Consider the following 18,183-nt stretch of genomic DNA (forward strand, 5'->3'; position numbering starts at 1 on the left):
TCCATCATCACTGTAAGATATGAAGGTCAGTGAAGTATAGTCACAAAAAACATTAAGTGCTCTGATGACGTCTCTCCTGAGGACCGCCACAGGAAAGGAAGACCCAGAGTTACCTCTGCTGCAGAGGATAAGTTCATTAGAGTTAACTGGCTCTCATGAGGACCGCCACAGGAAAGGAAGACCCAGAGTTACCTCTGCTGCAGAGGATAAGTTCATTAGAGTTGACTGGCTCTCATGAGGACCGCCACAGGAAAGGAAGACCCAGAGTTACCTCTGCTGCAGAGGATAAGTTCATTAGAGTTAACTGGCTCTCATGAGGACCGCCACAGGAAAGGAAGACCCAGAGTTACCTCTGCTGCAGAGGATAAGTTCATTAGAGTTACCAGCCTCAGACATTGCAGCCCAAAATAATTCTTTACAGAGTTCAAGTAACAGACACATCTCAACATCAACTGTTCAGAGGAGACTGTGTGAATCAGGCCTTCGTGGTCCAATTGCTGAAAATAAACCACTTCTAAAAGGACACCAATAATAATGAAACACGAGCAATGGACATTAGACTGGTGGAAATATGTCCTTTGGTCTAATGAGTCCAAATTTGAGATTTTTGGTTTCAACCGCTGTGTCTTTGTTCCACACCGTGGAATGAAGCATGGAGGAGGAGGTGTGATGGTGTGGGGGTGCTTTGCTGGTGACACTCTCTGTGATATATTTAGAATTAAAGGCATACCTAACCAGCATGGCTACCACAGCATTCTGCAGCGATAAGCCATCTCATCTGGTTTACACTTAATGGGACTATCATTTGTTTTTCAACAGAACAATGACCCACCACACCTCCAGGCTGTGTAAGGGCTATTTGACCAAGAAGGAGAGTGATGAAGCGCTGCATCACATGACCTGGCCTCCACAATCACCCAACCTCAACCCATTTCAGATGGTTTGAGATGAGTTGGACCGAAGAGTGAAGGAAAAGCAGCCTTCAAGTGCTCAGCATATGTGGGAACTCCTTCAAGACTGTTGAAAAATAATTCCAGATGAAGCTGGTTGAGAGAATGCAAAGCTGTCATCAAGTCAAGGGCTGGCTACATTGAAGAACCTAAAATATAAAATATATGTTGATTTGTTTAACACTTTTTGGTTACTACATGATTCCATGTGTGATCTTTTATAGTTTTGATGTCTTCACTAGTATTCTACAATGTAGAAAATAGTACAAATAAAGAAAAACCCTGGAATAAGTAGGTGTGTCCAAACTGTATATATACAGGTCTGACAGGCTCTTATCAGTCTGAGGGTGTCTGAGGTCTGACAGGCTCTTATCAGTCTGAGGGTGTCTGAGGTCTGACAGGCTCTTATCAGTCTGAGGGTGTCTGAGGTCTGACAGGCTCTTATCAGGCTGAGGGTGTCTGAGGTCTGACAGGTTCTTATCAGTCTGAGGTCTGACAGTCTGAGGGTGTCTGAGGTCTGACAGGCTCTTATCAGTCTGAGGGTGTCTGAGGTCTGACAGGTTCTTATCAGGCTGAGGGTGTCTGAGGTCTGACAGGTTCTTATCAGGCTGAGGGTGTCTGAGGTCTGACAGGTTCTTATCAGTCTGAGGGTGTCTGAGGTCTGACAGTCTGAGGGTGTCTGAGGTATTTCTACTGCTGCTCAGATTCAGACCAGACTGAGCTAGGAGTGAGGAAAGGGGGAGGGAGAGGGAGAGACGGAGGAGAGGGAGGAGGGAGAGAGGAGAGGGGGAGGGAGCGAGGGAGGAGAGAGGAAGGATTGGGGGAGAGAGGAGAGGGGGGAGTAGGGAGGAGAGGGAGAGGGATAGACAGGGAGGAAGGCGAGGGGGGGTAGGAGAGGAGGAGGGATGAGAGGGGAGGGAGGAGAGGAGGAGAGAGAGAAGAGAGAGGTGGGGAGGGAAATGGGGGGGGTAAGAGGGGGGGAGAGAGGAGAGGGGAAGATGGGATTGAGGGATGGGTAGGGAGTAAACGGGGAGGGCCGAGAAGGGAAGGGAGGAAAGGGGGAGGGAGAGATGGGAGGGAGGAGAAAGGAGGAGAGTGGGAGGGAGTAGAGGAGGAAGGAGGGGAGTGGGAGGGAGGAGAGGAGGAAGGAGGAGAGTGGGAGGGAGGAGAGTGGGAGGGAGTAGAGGAAGAAGGAGGAGAGTGGGAGGGAGGAGAGGAGGAAGGAGGAGAGTGGGATGGAGGAGAGTGGGAGGGAGTAGAGGAGGAAGGAGGAGAGTGGGAGGGAGGAGAGTGGGAGGGAGTAGAGGAAGAAGGAGGAGAGTGGGAGGGAGGAGAGGAGGAAGGAGGAGAGTGGGAGGGAGGAGAGGGGGAGGGAGTAGAGGAGGAAGGATGAGGGAGAGATGGGGAGGGAGTAGAGGGGGAGGGATGAGGGGGGAGACGGGCAGGGAGGGAGGGAGGGAGGGAGGGAGGGAGGGAGGGAGGGAGGGAGGGAGGGAGGGAGGGAGGGAGGGAGGGAGGGAGGGAGGGAGGGAGGGAGGGAGGGAGGGAGGGACACAATTAGAACCAAACAAATCATGAGAAAACAAAAAGATAATTACTTGATACATTGGAAAGAATTAACAAAAACAGAGCAAACTAGAATGCTATTTGTTCCTAAACAGAGAGTACACAGAGGCAGAATGACCGTATTAGAGAGAGGGAGAGAGGGGGAGGGAGACAGAGGCAGGAGAGGGGGGGGAGAGGGAGGGAGGGGGAGGGAGAGGGGGAGGGGAAGGGAGAGGGGGAGGGAGAGGGGAAGGGAAAGGGGGAGGGAGACAGAGGCAGTGTGAGTTTAGTTTCAGGAAGAACTACTTTCTACTTGAGGAGAAGTTGAGAGTAGTGAGAGTAGTGAGAGTAGATAACAAGCTAGTTTTTACAACGACTGGCTCCGGGCACATCTGGTCTCTGTAATCTATTATTTCAATCCCATCTGTGAGGGGGCTAAACGCTGTCTGGTTGAATAATTCTCCTAATATTTCCTCGTTCCTCAATCCAACGTTCTTCATGAAGAATAATTATACTCCTCTTAACGTGTCACAGAGGTGAAACTCATTGAGAGGAGGGAGGGAGGGAGGCCTGATACATACACAGAGGTGAAACTCATTGAGAGGAGGGGAGGGAGGGAGGCCTGTTACATACACAGAGGTGAAACTCATTGAGAGGAGGGAGGGAGGGAGGCCTGTTACATACACAGAGGTGAAACTCATTGAGAGGAGGGAGGGAGGGAGGCCTGTTACATACACAGAGGTGAAACTCATTGAGAGGAGGGAGGGAGGGAGGCCTGTTACATACACAGAGGTGAAACTCATTGAGAGGAGGGGAGGGAGGCCTGTTACATACACAGAGGTGAAACTCATTGAGAGGAGGGAGGGAGGGAGGCCTGATACATACACAGAGGTGAAACTCATTGAGAGGAGAGGAGGGAGGGAGGCCTGTTACATACACAGAGATGAAACTCCTTGAGAGGATGGGAGGGAGGCCTGTTACATACACAGAGGTGAAACTCATTGAGAGGAGGGGAGGGAGGGAGGCCTGATACATACACAGAGGTGAAACTCATTGAGAGGAGGGGAGGGAGGAAGGCCTGATACATACACAGAGGTGAAACTCATTGAGAGGAGGGAGGGAGGCCTGTTACATACACAGAGGTGAAACTCATTGAGAGGAGGGAGGGAGGCCTGTTACATACACAGAGGTGAAACTCATTGAGAGGAGGGAGGGAGGGAGGCCTGTTACATACACAGAGGTGAAACTCATTGAGAGGAGGGAGGGAGGGAGGCCTGATACATACACAGAGGTGAAACTCATTGAGAGGAGGGGAGGGAGGCCTGTTACATACACAGAGGTGAAACTCATTGAGAGGAGGGAGGGAGGGAGGCCTGATACATACACAGAGGTGAAACTCATTGAGAGGAGAGGAGGGAGGGAGGCCTGTTACATACACAGAGGTGAAACTCCTTGAGAGGATGGGAGGGAGGCCTGTTACATACATAGAGGTGAAACTCATTGAGAGGAGGGGAGGGAGGGAGGCCTGATACATACACAGAGGTGAAACTCATTGAGAGGAGGGGAGGGAGGGAGGCCTGATACATACACAGAGGTGAAACTCATTGAGAGGAGGGGAGGGAGGGAGGCCTGATACATACACAGAGGTGAAACTCATTGAGAGGAGGGAGGGAGGGAAGCCTGATACATACACAGAGGTGAAACTCATTGAGAGGAGGGGAGGGAGGCCAGATACATACACAGAGGTGAAACTCATTGAGAGGAGGGGAGGGAGGGAGGCCTGATACATACACAGAGGTGAAACTCATTGAGAGGAGGGGAGGGAGGGAGGCCTGATACATACACAGAGGTGAAACTCATTGAGGTTGTGGAAGAACAACTGGTTTAACATTTTAAATTATGTGTGGTTAGACAAGAGTTCCAAATGGTACCCTATTCCCTACATAGTGCACTACTTTAGACCAGGCCCCATAGACCACTACTTTAGACCAGGGCCAATAGTGTGCTACTTTAGACCAGGGCATACAGTGTATTACGTTAGACCAGGGTCAAAAGTGTGCTACTTTATACCAGGGCCAATAGTGTGCTACATTTGACCAGGGCCCATAGTCCACTACTTTAGACCAGGGCATACAGTGTATTACGTTAGACCAGGGCCAAAAGTGTGCTACTTTAGACCAGGGCCTATAGTGTGCTACATTGGACCAGGGCGTATAGTGAACTACTTTGGACCAGGGCCTATAGTATGCTACTTAAGACCAGGGCCTATAGTGTTCTACATTGGACCAGGGCCTATAGTGTGCTACTTTAGACCAGGGCCTATAGTGTACTACTTTAGACCAGGGCCTACAGTGTACTACTTTAGACCAGGGCCTATAGTGTGCTACTTTTGACCAGGGCATATAGTGAACTACTTTAGACCAGGGCCTATAGTGTACTACTTTAGACCAGGGCCTATAGTGTACTACATTAGACCAGGACCTATAGGGTACTGCTTTAGACCAGGGCCTATAGTGTACTACTTTAGACCAGGGCGTATAGTGTTCTACTTTAGACCAGGGCCTATAGTTTACTACTTTAGACCAGGGCCTATAGTGTACTACTTTAGACCAGGGCCTATAGTGTACTACTTTAGACCAGGGCCTATAGTTTGCTACTTTAGACCAGGACCTATAGTGTACTACTTTAGACCAGGGCCTATAATGCACTACTTTAGACCAGGACCTATAGTGTACTACTTTAGACCAGGGCCTATAATGCACTACTTTAGACCAGGGCCTATAGTGTACTACTTTAGACCAGGACCTATAGTGAACTACTTTAGACCAGGGCCCATAGTGAACTACTTTAGACCAGGGCCCATAGTGCACTACTTTAGACCAGGGCCTATAGTGCACTACTTTAGACCAGGGCCCATAGTGAACTACTTTAGACCAGGGCCCATAGTGAACTACTTTAGACCAGGGCCCATAGTGTACTACTTTAGACCAGGGCCCATAGTGTACTACTTTAGACCAGGGCCCATAGTGTACTACTTTAGACCAGGGCCTATAGTGAACTACTTTAGACCAGGGCCTATAGTGTGATACTTTAGACCAGGGCATATAGTGAACTACTTTAGACCAGGGCCTATAGTGCACTACTTTAGACCAGGGCCTATAGTGCACTACTTTAGACCAGGGCCTATAATGAACTACTTTAGACCAGGGCCCATAGTGAACTACTTTAGACCCGGGCCTATAGTGAACTACTTTAGACCAGGGCCCATAGTGTACTACTTTAGACCAGGGCCCATAGTGAACTACTTTAGACCCGGGCCTATAGTGAACTACTTTAGGGAATAGGGTACCATTAGGGACGAAGGAAATGCTGATGTGCTGATCCACTTGACAATGGAAAACATTTAGAGAATTTCCTCTTTCCGTAAGCCATCTCATATTTCCCAATCAGCTACCAGTTTATGGCATGGGGAGAGGCTAAGCTGTGAAGTCCCACTAGCTAACACTTAAAGTCCTCTTTAAAGAAGGGATATTTTGAGACAACTTGTACATGGCTGTAAAGCCGATTCTTTGCATCCCAAATATGCCTTATTACACCAAAGCACGAAGAGTGAGTAACAGTAGATGCTGCTTACACCCAGAGTAGAGGGGGAGGAGAGGGGGAGGGAGAGACGGGGAGGGGGAGGGAGAGAGATGGAGGGAGGAGAAGGGGAGGGAGAGACGGGGAGAGGGAGGAGAGGGGGAGGGAGAGAGGAGGGGGAAGGGTAGAGAGAGTATCTGTTTCGGTGGACAATTCCTCACATGTTTGAATGTTTTTGAACTGCTCTGCATTTCATCTGGCTTTTCATTAATTTAGACTGACACTGGGATCAGAAGGTAAACAGTGGGTGATATTACAGGTCGAGGCATGGAGGGCCTCCTATTGGTTCAGAAGTTAAACAGTGTTGAGGCAGGGAGGGCCTCCTATTGGTTCAGAAGTTAAACAGTGTTGAGGCAGGGAGGGCCTCCTATTGGTTCAGAAGTTAAACAGTGTTGAGGCAGGGAGGGCCTCCTATTGGTTCAGAAGTTAAACAGTGTTGAGGCATGCAGGGCCTCCTATTGGTTCAGAAGTTAAACAGTGTTGAGGCAGGGAGGGCCTCCTATTGGTTCAGAAGTTAAACAGTGTCGAGGCAGCGAGGGCCTCCTATTGGTTCAGAAGTTAAACAGTGTTGAGGCAGGGAGGGACTCCTATTGGTTCAGAAGTTAAACAGTGTTGAGGCAGGGAGGGCCTCCTATTGGTTCAGAAGTTAAACAGTGGGTGATATTACAGGTCGAGGCTGGCAGGGCCTCCTATTGGTTCAGAAGTTAAACAGTGTTGAGGCAGGGAGGGCCTCCTATTGGTTCAGAAGTTAAACAGTGTTGAGGCATGCAGGGCCTCCTATTGGTTCAGAAGTTAAACAGTGTTGAGGCAGGGAGGGCCTCCTATTGGTTCAGAAGTTAAACAGTGTTGAGGCAGGGAGGGCCTCCTATTGGTTCAGAAGTTAAACAGTGTTGAGGCAGGGAGGGCCTCCTATTGGTTCAGAAGTTAAACAGTGTTGAGGCAGGGAGGGCCTCCTATTGGTTCAGAAGTTAAACAGTGTCGAGGCAGCGAGGGCCTCCTATTGGTTCAGAAGTTAAACAGTAGAAGATGAATGATCTTTGAGATGGTGTTTATTTATAGACTACAGGTACATGAACTAATGAAAATGCTATTGTATTCTTTGAAATACATTTTCTTTTGTATACTGATATCACCAAAGCCCTTCATAAACACAAACAAATTATTATTTTTGCAATAGCATAAATGAAATGTATTTATGTGTCATTGGCTCAGAGGGGAGAGGGGTCCCTCGAGGCCAGGCTTTTCTAGTGTTAATATGTAATGATATAAAAGTGAATAAGAGATTTCCACAGCAAACCTCCTTTGTTCTTTGCTGTGAGTTTGTCCAATTGTTCTGTGCTGAGCTGCTGTGCAGTGTCTACAACAGGCCTAATGAATGAAACAAGTGGCCACAGACAGAAAGCGCTTGTTCTCCTCAAAGGCCTCTGTGTTCCTTTCAGTCACGCCAGGGGAGAAATGAATGTTAATTTCTCTACCATAAGCCGCATCCAACATCGTTTTAGAGAATTGGGCTCCCGAGTGGCACAGCGGTCTAAGGCACTGCGTCTCAGTGCAAAAGGAGTCACTACAGTACTACAGTACTAGCTAGAATGATGTATTTTTCTTAATTGAACCTTTATTTAACTAGGCAAGTCAAGAACAAATTCTTATTTACAATGACGGCCTCCCCCTCTCCTCCCATAGGGCGGTGCACAATTGGCCCAGTGTCGTATGAGTTTGGCCGGGGTAGGCCGTCATTGGCCCAGCGTCGTATGAGTTTGGCCGGGGTAGGCCATCATTGGCCCAGCGTCGTATGAGTTTGGCCGGGGTAGGCCGTCATTGGCCCAGCGTCGTATGAGTTTGGCCGGGGTAGGCCGTCATTGGCCCAGCGTCGTATGAGTTTGGCCGGGGTAGGCCGTCATTGGCCCAGTGTCGTACGAGTTTGGCCGGGGTAGGCCGTCATTGGCCCAGCGTCGTATGAGTTTGGCCGGGGTAGGCCGTCATTGGCCCAGCGTCGTACGAGTTTGGCCGGGGTAGGCCGTCATTGGCCCAGCGTCGTATGAGTTTGGCCGGGGTAGGCCGTCATTGGCCCAGTGTCGTATGAGTTTGGCCGGGGTAGGCCGTCATTGGCCCAGTGTCGTATGAGTTTGGCCGGGGTAGGCCGTCATTGGCCCAGCGTCGTATGAGTTTGGCCGGGGTAGGCCGTCATTGGCCCAGCGTCGTATGAGTTTGGCCGGGGTAGGCCGTCATTGGCCCAGCGTCGTATGAGTTTGGCCGGGGTAGGCCGTCATTGGCCCAGCGTCGTATGAGTTTGGCCGGGGTAGGCCGTCATTGTAAATTTGTTCTTAACTGTCTTGCCTAGTTAAATAAAGAAAAAAGATGACAGTACAGGGCCTAATGAATGTATTCCCAGTCATATGAAATCCATAGATTAGGGCCTAATGAATGTATTCCCAGTCATATGAAATCCATAGATTAGGGCCTAATGAATCTATTCCCAGTCATGTGAAATCCATAGATTAGGGCCTAATGAATGTATTCCCAGTCATGTGAAATCCATAGATTAGGGCCTAATGAATGTATTCCCAGTCATATGAAATCCATATATTAGGGCCTAATGAATGTATTCCCAGTCATATGAAATCCATAGATTAGGGCCTAATGAATGTATTCCCAGTCATGTGAAATCCATAGATTAGGGCCTAATGAATGTATTCCCAGTCATATGAAATCCATAGATTAGGGCCTAATGAATGTATTCCCAGTCATATGAAATCCATAGATTAGGGCCTAATGAATCTATTCCCAGTCATGTGAAATCCATAGATTAGGGCCTAATGAATGTATTCCCAGTCATGTGAAATCCATAGATTAGGGCCTAATGAATGTATTCCCAGTCATATGAAATCCATAGATTAGGGCCTAATGAATGTATTCCCAGTCATGTGAAATCCATAGACTAGGGCCTAATGAATGTATTCCCAGTCATATGAAATCCATAGATTAGGGCCTAATGAATGTATTCCCAGTCATGTGAAATCCATAGATTAGGGCCTAATGAATGTATTCCCAGTCATGTGAAATCCATAGATTAGGGCCTAATGAATGTATTCCCAGTCATGTGAAATCCATAGATTAGGGCCTAATGAATTCATTTCAATTGACTGATTTCCTCATATGAATTGTAAATCAGTCAAATCTATGAAATTGTTTCATTTTGTGTTTATATTTTTGGTTCAGTATATAGCTTATCTTGAAATGTGCTGCTGAAAACAGGCTATTATTTTCTGTAAAACACTTTGAACAGTCCAGGGCCCCTCTTTCCTTTCTCTGGGACATGGAGATGCAGTCACACAGCACCCTATTCCCTATGGGCCCTGGTCTAAAGTAGTGCACTATGGGCCCTGGCCTAAAGTAGTGCACTATGGGCCCTGGTCTAAAGTAGTGCACTATGGGCCCTGGTCTAAAGTAGTGCACTATGGGCCCTGGTCTAAAGTAGTGCACTATGGGCCCTGGTCTAAAGTAGTGCACTGGATAGGGAAGGTGGTGCCATTTTGGACTCAGCCACAGACTAACGTAAATAAAACAATTCTTACTGTTTCTTTTAGCTTTACTTTCAAGCCCCATACATCATTCCCCTGTCATACTGTCAAAACAAATCATTGGTATACGATCCCCTGATGGCATTTCCTGTTTGAGAAATAATTACAGACTATAATGATATAGCTTTTGAGACCCTCCCTAATGGCACCCTATCCCCAGTATAGTGCACTATGGACCCTGGTCAAATGTAGTGCACTATAAAGGGAATAGGGAGAAATTTGGTACACGTCAGTATTGAGTTGGCTAAGGTGACAGTCACAGGCCCTAAACAGTGGGGTTAGCCAGTTCACAAGAGAATATGTGTTCTTCGTTGCTCAGAAGAGAATATGTCTTCTTCGTAGCTCAGAAGAGAATATGTCTTCTTCGTGGCTCAGAAGAGAATATGTCTTCTTCGTGGCTCAGAAGAGAATATGTCTTCTTCGTGGCTCAGAAGAGAATATGTCTTCTTCGTGGCTCAGAAGAGAATATGTCTTCTTCGTGGCTTCATCTACGTATTCTGTTTATTGGTCAAACGGATGAACTACCAATTGACTGTTTCCTCAATTTATAAACATAATTTACTGTGGTCGATTTTGAGACGATCCCTTTAATATGTAGTTAAGTAGAGGTGTGTGTGAGAGGGTTGTTGTAACCTTTACTCAGATCACAATACAACATTGTACCATATGCTACAATGAGGTCTGATACAGGGTTGTTGTAGCCTTTTTGTGACCTAGTACAATATCATTCAACACAATGCTATTTTCATGGTCCATCCAATCACATTTGGAATTGACAATAAATATGGACATCAATTCAATATAAAAGGTTTCAGTACATTGCCTCAGGCAGCCAACCTACTCAGTTACTCTGAATGTGCTATGCCTGACATCACTGTTCAGCTGCAAACTGACGTCTGGCATAGCTATGGCACTACCAGGCTAACTGCATTGTTGAGTCTCCGTTACACCAGCCTGAGGGTGAGCAGAGCCCCATGCAAGACACAGCCCAGCCTGAGTGTGAGCAGAGCCCCATGCCAGACACAACCCAGCCTGAGTGTGAGCAGAGCCCCATGCAAGACACAGCCCAGCCTGAGTGTGAGCAGAGCCCCATGCAAGACACAGCCCAGCCTGAGTGTGAGCAGAGCCCCATGCCAGACACAACCCAGCCTGAGTGTGAGCAGAGCCCCATGCAAGACACAACCCAGCCTGAGTGTGAGCAGAGACCCATGCAAGACACAGCCCAGCCTGAGTGTGAGCAGAGCCCCATGCAAGACACAGCCCAGCCTGAGTGTGAGCAGAGCCCCATGCCAGACACAACCCAGCCTGAATGTGAGCAGAGCCCCATGCAAGACACAGCCCAGCCAGAGTGTGAGCAGAGCCCCATGCAAGACACAGCCCAGCCTGAGTGTGAGCAGAGCCCCATGCAAGACACAGCCCAGCCTGAGTGTGAGCAGAGCCCCATGCAAGACACAGCCCAGCCTGAGTGTGAGCAGAGCCCCATGCAAGACACAGCCCAGCCAGAGTGTGAGCAGAGCCCCATGCAAGACACAGCCCAGCCTGAGTGTGAGCAGAGCCCCATGCAAGACACAGCCCAGCCTGAGTGTGAGCAGAGCCCCATGCAAGACACAGCCCAGCCTGAGTGTGAGCAGAGCCCCATGCAAGACACAGCCCAGCCTGAGTGTGAGCAGAGCCCCATGCAAGACACAGCCCAGCCTGAGTGTGAGCAGAGCCCCATGCAAGACACAGCCCAGCCTGAGTGTGAGCAGAGCCCCATGCAAGACACAGCCCAGCCTGAGTGTGAGCAGAGCCCCATGCTAGACACAGCCCAGCCTGAGTGTGAGCAGAGCCCCATACCACGCTCAGTTAAGGGCAGTTAAAGGGCTCAGTATTCCACTAGTCTTGCTCGCCAGAGTCATGGCTCTGCAGTGTGGTCGTGGTTGTACACTACAAGTTTGCATTTCCTGCTTTACACGGAAAATTCTCCGCAACAAAAGGGTGATCAAATTAAGATCCTACATCTGTAACAGGCCTACAGCTGCACTATCTGATAGGACGGATCTAATCTGTACTAAATTAAAATGGAACAATGAAGTTGATGACCACTTTCTCATACATAAAGAGGACATTAATAGTGTAATAACAGAATTGTTACCAAGCGTCTCCTCTCCTCTTCCACTGTGTTCAGTAGCTGGGAGAACTCCTTGAACGACTGAGCTGGAAAAGAAAGAACACACAGTATGTCTTTAATCTGTCATCTAATATCACTTCTGGGTTAAAGGTCATATACACAGTATGAACATGAACATGTGAGTTAAAGTTCAAATGAACGTGGGAAACATCAATGTGGCAGGGCATCGATATAGGTTCCATTAAGTAAACATGCATTAATCTATAGTGTCAGGTACTTAAACTAATGTAATGGAGTTTACAGGTCAGAGTATGTTAAATTAATGTAATGGAGTTTACAGGAGGAGTCAATGGATTAAATCATAAGAATGGGATCAATAAGCATGACAACATAGGGCCCTGGGTTCAATAAGCATGACAACATAGGGCCCTGGGATCAATAAGCATGACAACATAGGGCCCTGGGATCAATAAGCATGACAACATAGGGCCCTGGGATCAAAAAGCATGACAACATAGGGCCCTGGGATCAATAAGCATGACAACATAGGGCCCTGGGATCAATAAGCATGACAACATAGGGCCCTGGGATCAATAAGCATGACAACATAGGGCCATGGGTTCAATAAGCATGACAACATAGGGCCCTGGGATCAATAAGCATGACAACATAGGGCCCTGGGATCAATAAGCATGACAACATAGGGCCATGGGTTCAATAAGCATGACAACATAGGGCCCTGGGTTCTACTGGGTCTGTATTTAGACAACGTCTCAGTAGGAGAGCTGATCCAGGATCAGTTTAACCATTTCAAACGTAGTCAATAACATTCCATGGTGACCTGGTTCTACACTTCTTCTCGCTAGAAGACAACTCTCTATATGACATACAGTAGGGCACAGAGGTTTTCCTGATCACATGGCCAGGAAAACCTCCAGGTCCTGACTCAAGCCTAGGGTACACTGAGGCATTCAGCCTGTCTAAACATGGTGAGGGAGGGCCATGGTGGAAACTTCCTGACGATATCATTTCATTATGTCCATAATTGTTAATACGGTATACTTTAAAAATGTCTGAACTCTGGCTAGGGCCAGAAACTCCAGGCCTAAACTAGCCTACTACAGTGTACATACAGTATCAACGTTAAAACATTCAGCTTGTGTAATACTATATACACACAGCACTGCATGTGTGCTATAGTAACGCTACAGCACGGCTGGAATAATATAGTACCAGTACCAACCCTGGCAAGACTGGACCCGTTACAGTAACAGAACTCTCCCATGGCTGAACCCTGGCAAGACTGGACCCGTTACAGTAACAGAACTCTCCCATGGCTGAACCCTGGCTAGACTGGACCCGTTACAGTAACAGAACTCTCCCATGGCTGAACCCTGGCTAGACTGGACCCGTTACAGTAACAGAACTCTCCCATGGCTGAACCCTGGCAAGACTGGACCCGTTACAGTAACAGAACTCTCCCATGGCTGAACCCTGGCTAGACTGGACCCGTTACAGTAACAGAACTCTCCCATGGCTGAACCCTGGCTAGACTGGACCCGTTACAGTAACAGAACTCTCCCATGGCTGAACCCTGGCTAGACTGGACCCGTTACAGTAACAGAACTCTCCCATGGCTGAACCCTGGCTAGACTGGACCCGTTACAGTAACAGAACTCTCCCATGGCTGAACCCTGGCTAGACTGGACCCGTTACAGTAACAGAACTCTCCCATGGCTGAACCCTGGCTAGACAGGACCCGTTACAGTAACAGAACTCTCCCATGGCTGAACCCTGGCTAGACAGGACCCGTTACAGTAACAGAACTCTCCCATGGCTGAACCCTGGCAAGACTGGACCCGTTACAGTAACAGAACTCTCCCATGGCTGAACCCTGGCTAGACAGGACCCGTTACAGTAACAGAACTCTCCCATGGCTGAACCATGGCTAGACTGGACCCGTTACAGTAACAGAACTCTCCCATGGCTGAACCCTGGCTAGACTGGACCCGTTACAGTAACAGAACTCTCCCATGGCTGAACCCTGGCAAGACTGGACCCGTTACAGTAACAGAACTCTCCCATGGCTGAACCCTGGCAAGACTGGACCCGTTACAGTAACAGAACTCTCCCATGGCTGAACCCTGGCTAGACTGGACCCGTTACAGTAACAGAACTCTCCCATGGCTGAACCCTGGCTAGACTGGACCCGTTACAGTAACAGAACTCTCCCATGGCTGAACCCTGGCAAGACTGGACCCGTTACAGTAACAGAACTCTCCCATGGCTGAACCCTGGCAAGACTGGACCCGTTACAGTAACAGAACTCTCCCATGGCTGAACCCTGGCAAGACTGGACCCGTTACAGTAACAGAACTCTCCCATGGCTGAACCCTGGCTAGACTGGACCCGTTACAGTAACAGAACTCTCCCATGGCTGAACCCTGGCTAGACTGGACCCGTTACAGTAACAGAACTCTCCCATGGCTGAACCCTGGCTAGACTGGACCCGTTACAGTAACAGAACTCTCCCATGGCTGAACCCTGGCTAGACTGGACCCGTTACAGTAACAGAACTCTCCCATGGCTGAACCATGGCTAGACAGGACCCGTTACAGTAACAGAACTCTCCCATGGCTGAACCCTGGCTAGACAGGACCCGTTACAGTAACAGAACTCTCCCATGGCTGAACCCTGGCAAGACTGGACCCGTTACAGTAACAGAACTCTCCCATGGCTGAACCCTGGCTAGACAGGACCCGTTACAGTAACAGAACTCTCCCATGGCTGAACCATGGCTAGACTGGACCCGTTACAGTAACAGAACTCTCCCATGGCTGAACCCTGGCTAGACTGGACCCGTTACAGTAACAGAACTCTCCCATGGCTGAACCCTGGCAAGACTGGACCCGTTACAGTAACAGAACTCTCCCATGGCTGAACCCTGGCAAGACTGGACCCGTTACAGTAACAGAACTCTCCCATGGCTGAACCCTGGCTAGACTGGACCCGTTACAGTAACAGAACTCTCCCATGGCTGAACCCTGGCTAGACTGGACCCGTTACAGTAACAGAACTCTCCCATGGCTGAACCCTGGCAAGACTGGACCCGTTACAGTAACAGAACTCTCCCATGGCTGAACCCTGGCAAGACTGGACCCGTTACAGTAACAGAACTCTCCCATGGCTGAACCCTGGCAAGACTGGACCCGTTACAGTAACAGAACTCTCCCATGGCTGAACCCTGGCTAGACTGGACCCGTTACAGTAACAGAACTCTCCCATGGCTGAACCCTGGCTAGACTGGACCCGTTACAGTAACAGAACTCTCCCATGGCTGAACCCTGGCTAGACTGGACCCGTTACAGTAACAGAACTCTCCCATGGCTGAACCCTGGCTAGACTGGACCCGTTACAGTAACAGAACTCTCCCATGGCTGAACCCTGGCTAGACTGGACCCGTTACAGTAACAGAACTCTCCCATGGCTGAACCCTGGCTAGACTGGACCCGTTACAGTAACAGAACTCTCCCATGGCTGAACCCTGGCTAGACTGGACCCGTTACAGTAACAGAACTCTCCCATGGCTGAACCATGGCTAGACTGGACCCGTTACAGTAACAGAACTCTCCCATGGCTGAACCCTGGCTAGACTGGACCCGTTACAGTAACAGAACTCTCCCATGGCTGAACCATGGCTAGACTGGACCCGTTACAGTAACAGAACTCTCCCATGGCTGAACCCTGGCTAGACTGGACCCGTTACAGTAACAGAACTCTCCCATGGCTGAACCCTGGCTAGACTGGACCCGTTACAGTAACAGAACTCTCCCATGGCTGAACCCTGGCTAGACTGGACCCGTTACAGTAACAGAACTCTCCCATGGCTGAACCATGGCTAGACTGGACCCGTTACAGTAACAGAACTCTCCCATGGCTGAACCCTGGCTAGACTGGACCCGTTACAGTAACAGAACTCTCCCATGGCTGAACCCTGGCTAGACTGGACCCATTACAGTAACAGAACTCTCCCATGGCTGAACCCTGGCTAGACTGGACCCGTTACAGTAACAGAACTCTCCCATGGCTGAACCCTGGCTAGACTGGACCCGTTACAGTAACAGAACTCTCCCATGGCTGAACCCTGGCTAGACTGGACCCGTTACAGTAACAGAACTCTCCCATGGCTGAACCCTGGCTAGACTGGACCCGTTACAGTAACAGAACTCTCCCATGGCTGAACCCTGGCTAGACTGGACCCGTTACAGTAACAGAACTCTCCCATGGCTGAACCCTGGCTAGACTGGACCCGTTACAGTAACAGAACTCTCCCATGGCTGAACCCTGGCTAGACTGGACCCGTTACAGTAACAGAACTCTCCCATGGCTGAACCATGGCTAGACTGGACCCGTTACAGTAACAGAACTCTCCCATGGCTGAACCCTGGCTAGACTGGACCCGTTACAGTAACAGAACTCTCCCATGGCTGAACCATGGCTAGACTGGACCCGTTACAGTAACAGAACTCTCCCATGGCTGAACCCTGGCTAGACTGGACCCGTTACAGTAACAGAACTCTCCCATGGCTGAACCCTGGCTAGACTGGACCCGTTACAGTAACAGAACTCTCCCATGGCTGAACCCTGGCTAGACTGGACCCGTTACAGTAACAGAACTCTCCCATGGCTGAACCATGGCTAGACTGGACCCGTTACAGTAACAGAACTCTCCCATGGCTGAACCCTGGCTAGACTGGACCCGTTACAGTAACAGAACTCTCCCATGGCTGAACCCTGGCTAGACAGGACCCGTTACAGTAACAGAACTCTCCCATGGCTGAACCCTGGCTAGACTGGACCCATTACAGTAACAGAACTCTCCCATGGCTGAACCCTGGCTAGACTGGACCCGTTACAGTAACAGAACTCTCCCATGGCTGAACCCTGGCTAGACTGGACCCGTTACAGTAACAGAACTCTCCCATGGCTGAACCCTGGCTAGACAGGACCCGTTACAGTAACATAACTCTCCCATGGCTGAACTCTGGCTAGACTGGACCCGTTACAGTAACAGAACTCTCCCATGGCTGAACCCTGGCTAGACAGGACACGTTACAGTAACATAACTCTCCCATGGCTGAACCCTGGCTAGACAGGACCCGTTACAGTAACAGAACTCTCCCATGGCTGAACCCTGGCTAGACTGGACCCGTTACAGTAACAGAACTCTCCCATGGCTGAACCCTGGCTAGACTGGACCCGTTACAGTAACAGAACTCTCCCATGGCTGAACCCTGGCTAGACTGGACCCGTTACAGTAACAGAACTCTCCCATGGCTGAACCCTGGCTAGACTGGACCCGTTACAGTAACAGAACTCTCCCATGGCTGAACCCTGGCTAGACTGGACCCGTTACAGTAACAGAACTCTCCCATGGCTGAACCCTGGCTAGACTGGACCCGTTACAGTAACAGAACTCTCCCATGGCTGAACCCTGGCTAGACAGGACCCGTTACAGTAACAGAACTCTCCCATGGCTGAACTCTGGCTAGACTGGACCCGTTACAGTAACAGAACTCTCCCATGGCTGAACCCTGGCTAGACAGGACCCGTTACAGTAACAGAACTCTCCCATGGCTGAACCCTGGAGCCATTACAGTAACAGAACTCTCCCATGGCTGAACCCTGGCTAGACTGGACCCGTTACAGTAACAGAACTCTCCCATGGCTGAACCCTGGCTAGACAGGACCCGTTACAGTAACAGAACTCTCCCATGGCTGAACCATGGCTAGACTAGACTGGACCCGTTACAGTAACAGAACTCTCCCATGGCTGAACCCTGGCTAGACAGGACCCGTTACAGTAACAGAACTCTCCCATGGCTGCATACACTGCAGCAGGGATTTTGGCCCACTCCTCCATACAGACCTTCTCCAGATCATTCAGGTTTCGGGGCTGTCGCTGGGCAATACGGACTTTCAGCTCCCTCCAAAGATGTTCTATTGGGTTCAGGTCTGGAGACTGGCTAGGCCACTCCAGGACCTTGAGATGCTTCTTACGGAGCCACTCCTTAGTTGCCCTGGCTGTGTGTTTCGGGTCATTGTCATGCTGGAAGACCCAGCCACGACCCATCTTCAATGCTCTTACTGAGGGAAGGGGGTTGTTGGCCAAGATCTCGCGATACATGGCCCCATCCATTCTCCCCTCAATACGGTGCAGTCGTCCTGTCCCCTTTGCAGAAAAGTATCCCCAAAGAATGATGGTTCCACCTCCATGCTTCACGGTTGGGATGGTGTTCTTGGGGTTGTACTCATCCTTCTTCTTCCTCCAAACACGGCGAGTGGAGTTTAGACTAAA

At 49.5% G+C, this 18,183-nt stretch overlaps 1 protein-coding gene across 4 annotated transcripts in view; it reads right to left on the reverse strand.

Moving 5' to 3' along the window:
- Positions 1-18,183, reverse strand: part of LOC110515989 (rho GTPase-activating protein 42) — a 224,508-nt gene that overhangs the window by 163,981 nt on the left and 42,344 nt on the right. For all 4 annotated transcript variants that reach the window (XM_036965193.1, XM_036965192.1, XM_036965191.1 and 1 more), the window contains exon 3: positions 11,850-11,911. In XM_036965193.1, coding sequence (XP_036821088.1) covers positions 11,850-11,911 — 62 coding nt within the window. The remainder of the gene's footprint in view (positions 1-11,849; positions 11,912-18,183) is intronic.

Source organism: Oncorhynchus mykiss, chromosome 27, assembly GCF_013265735.2.
Source record: "Oncorhynchus mykiss isolate Arlee chromosome 27, USDA_OmykA_1.1, whole genome shotgun sequence".
NCBI lineage: Eukaryota > Metazoa > Chordata > Actinopteri > Salmoniformes > Salmonidae > Oncorhynchus > Oncorhynchus mykiss.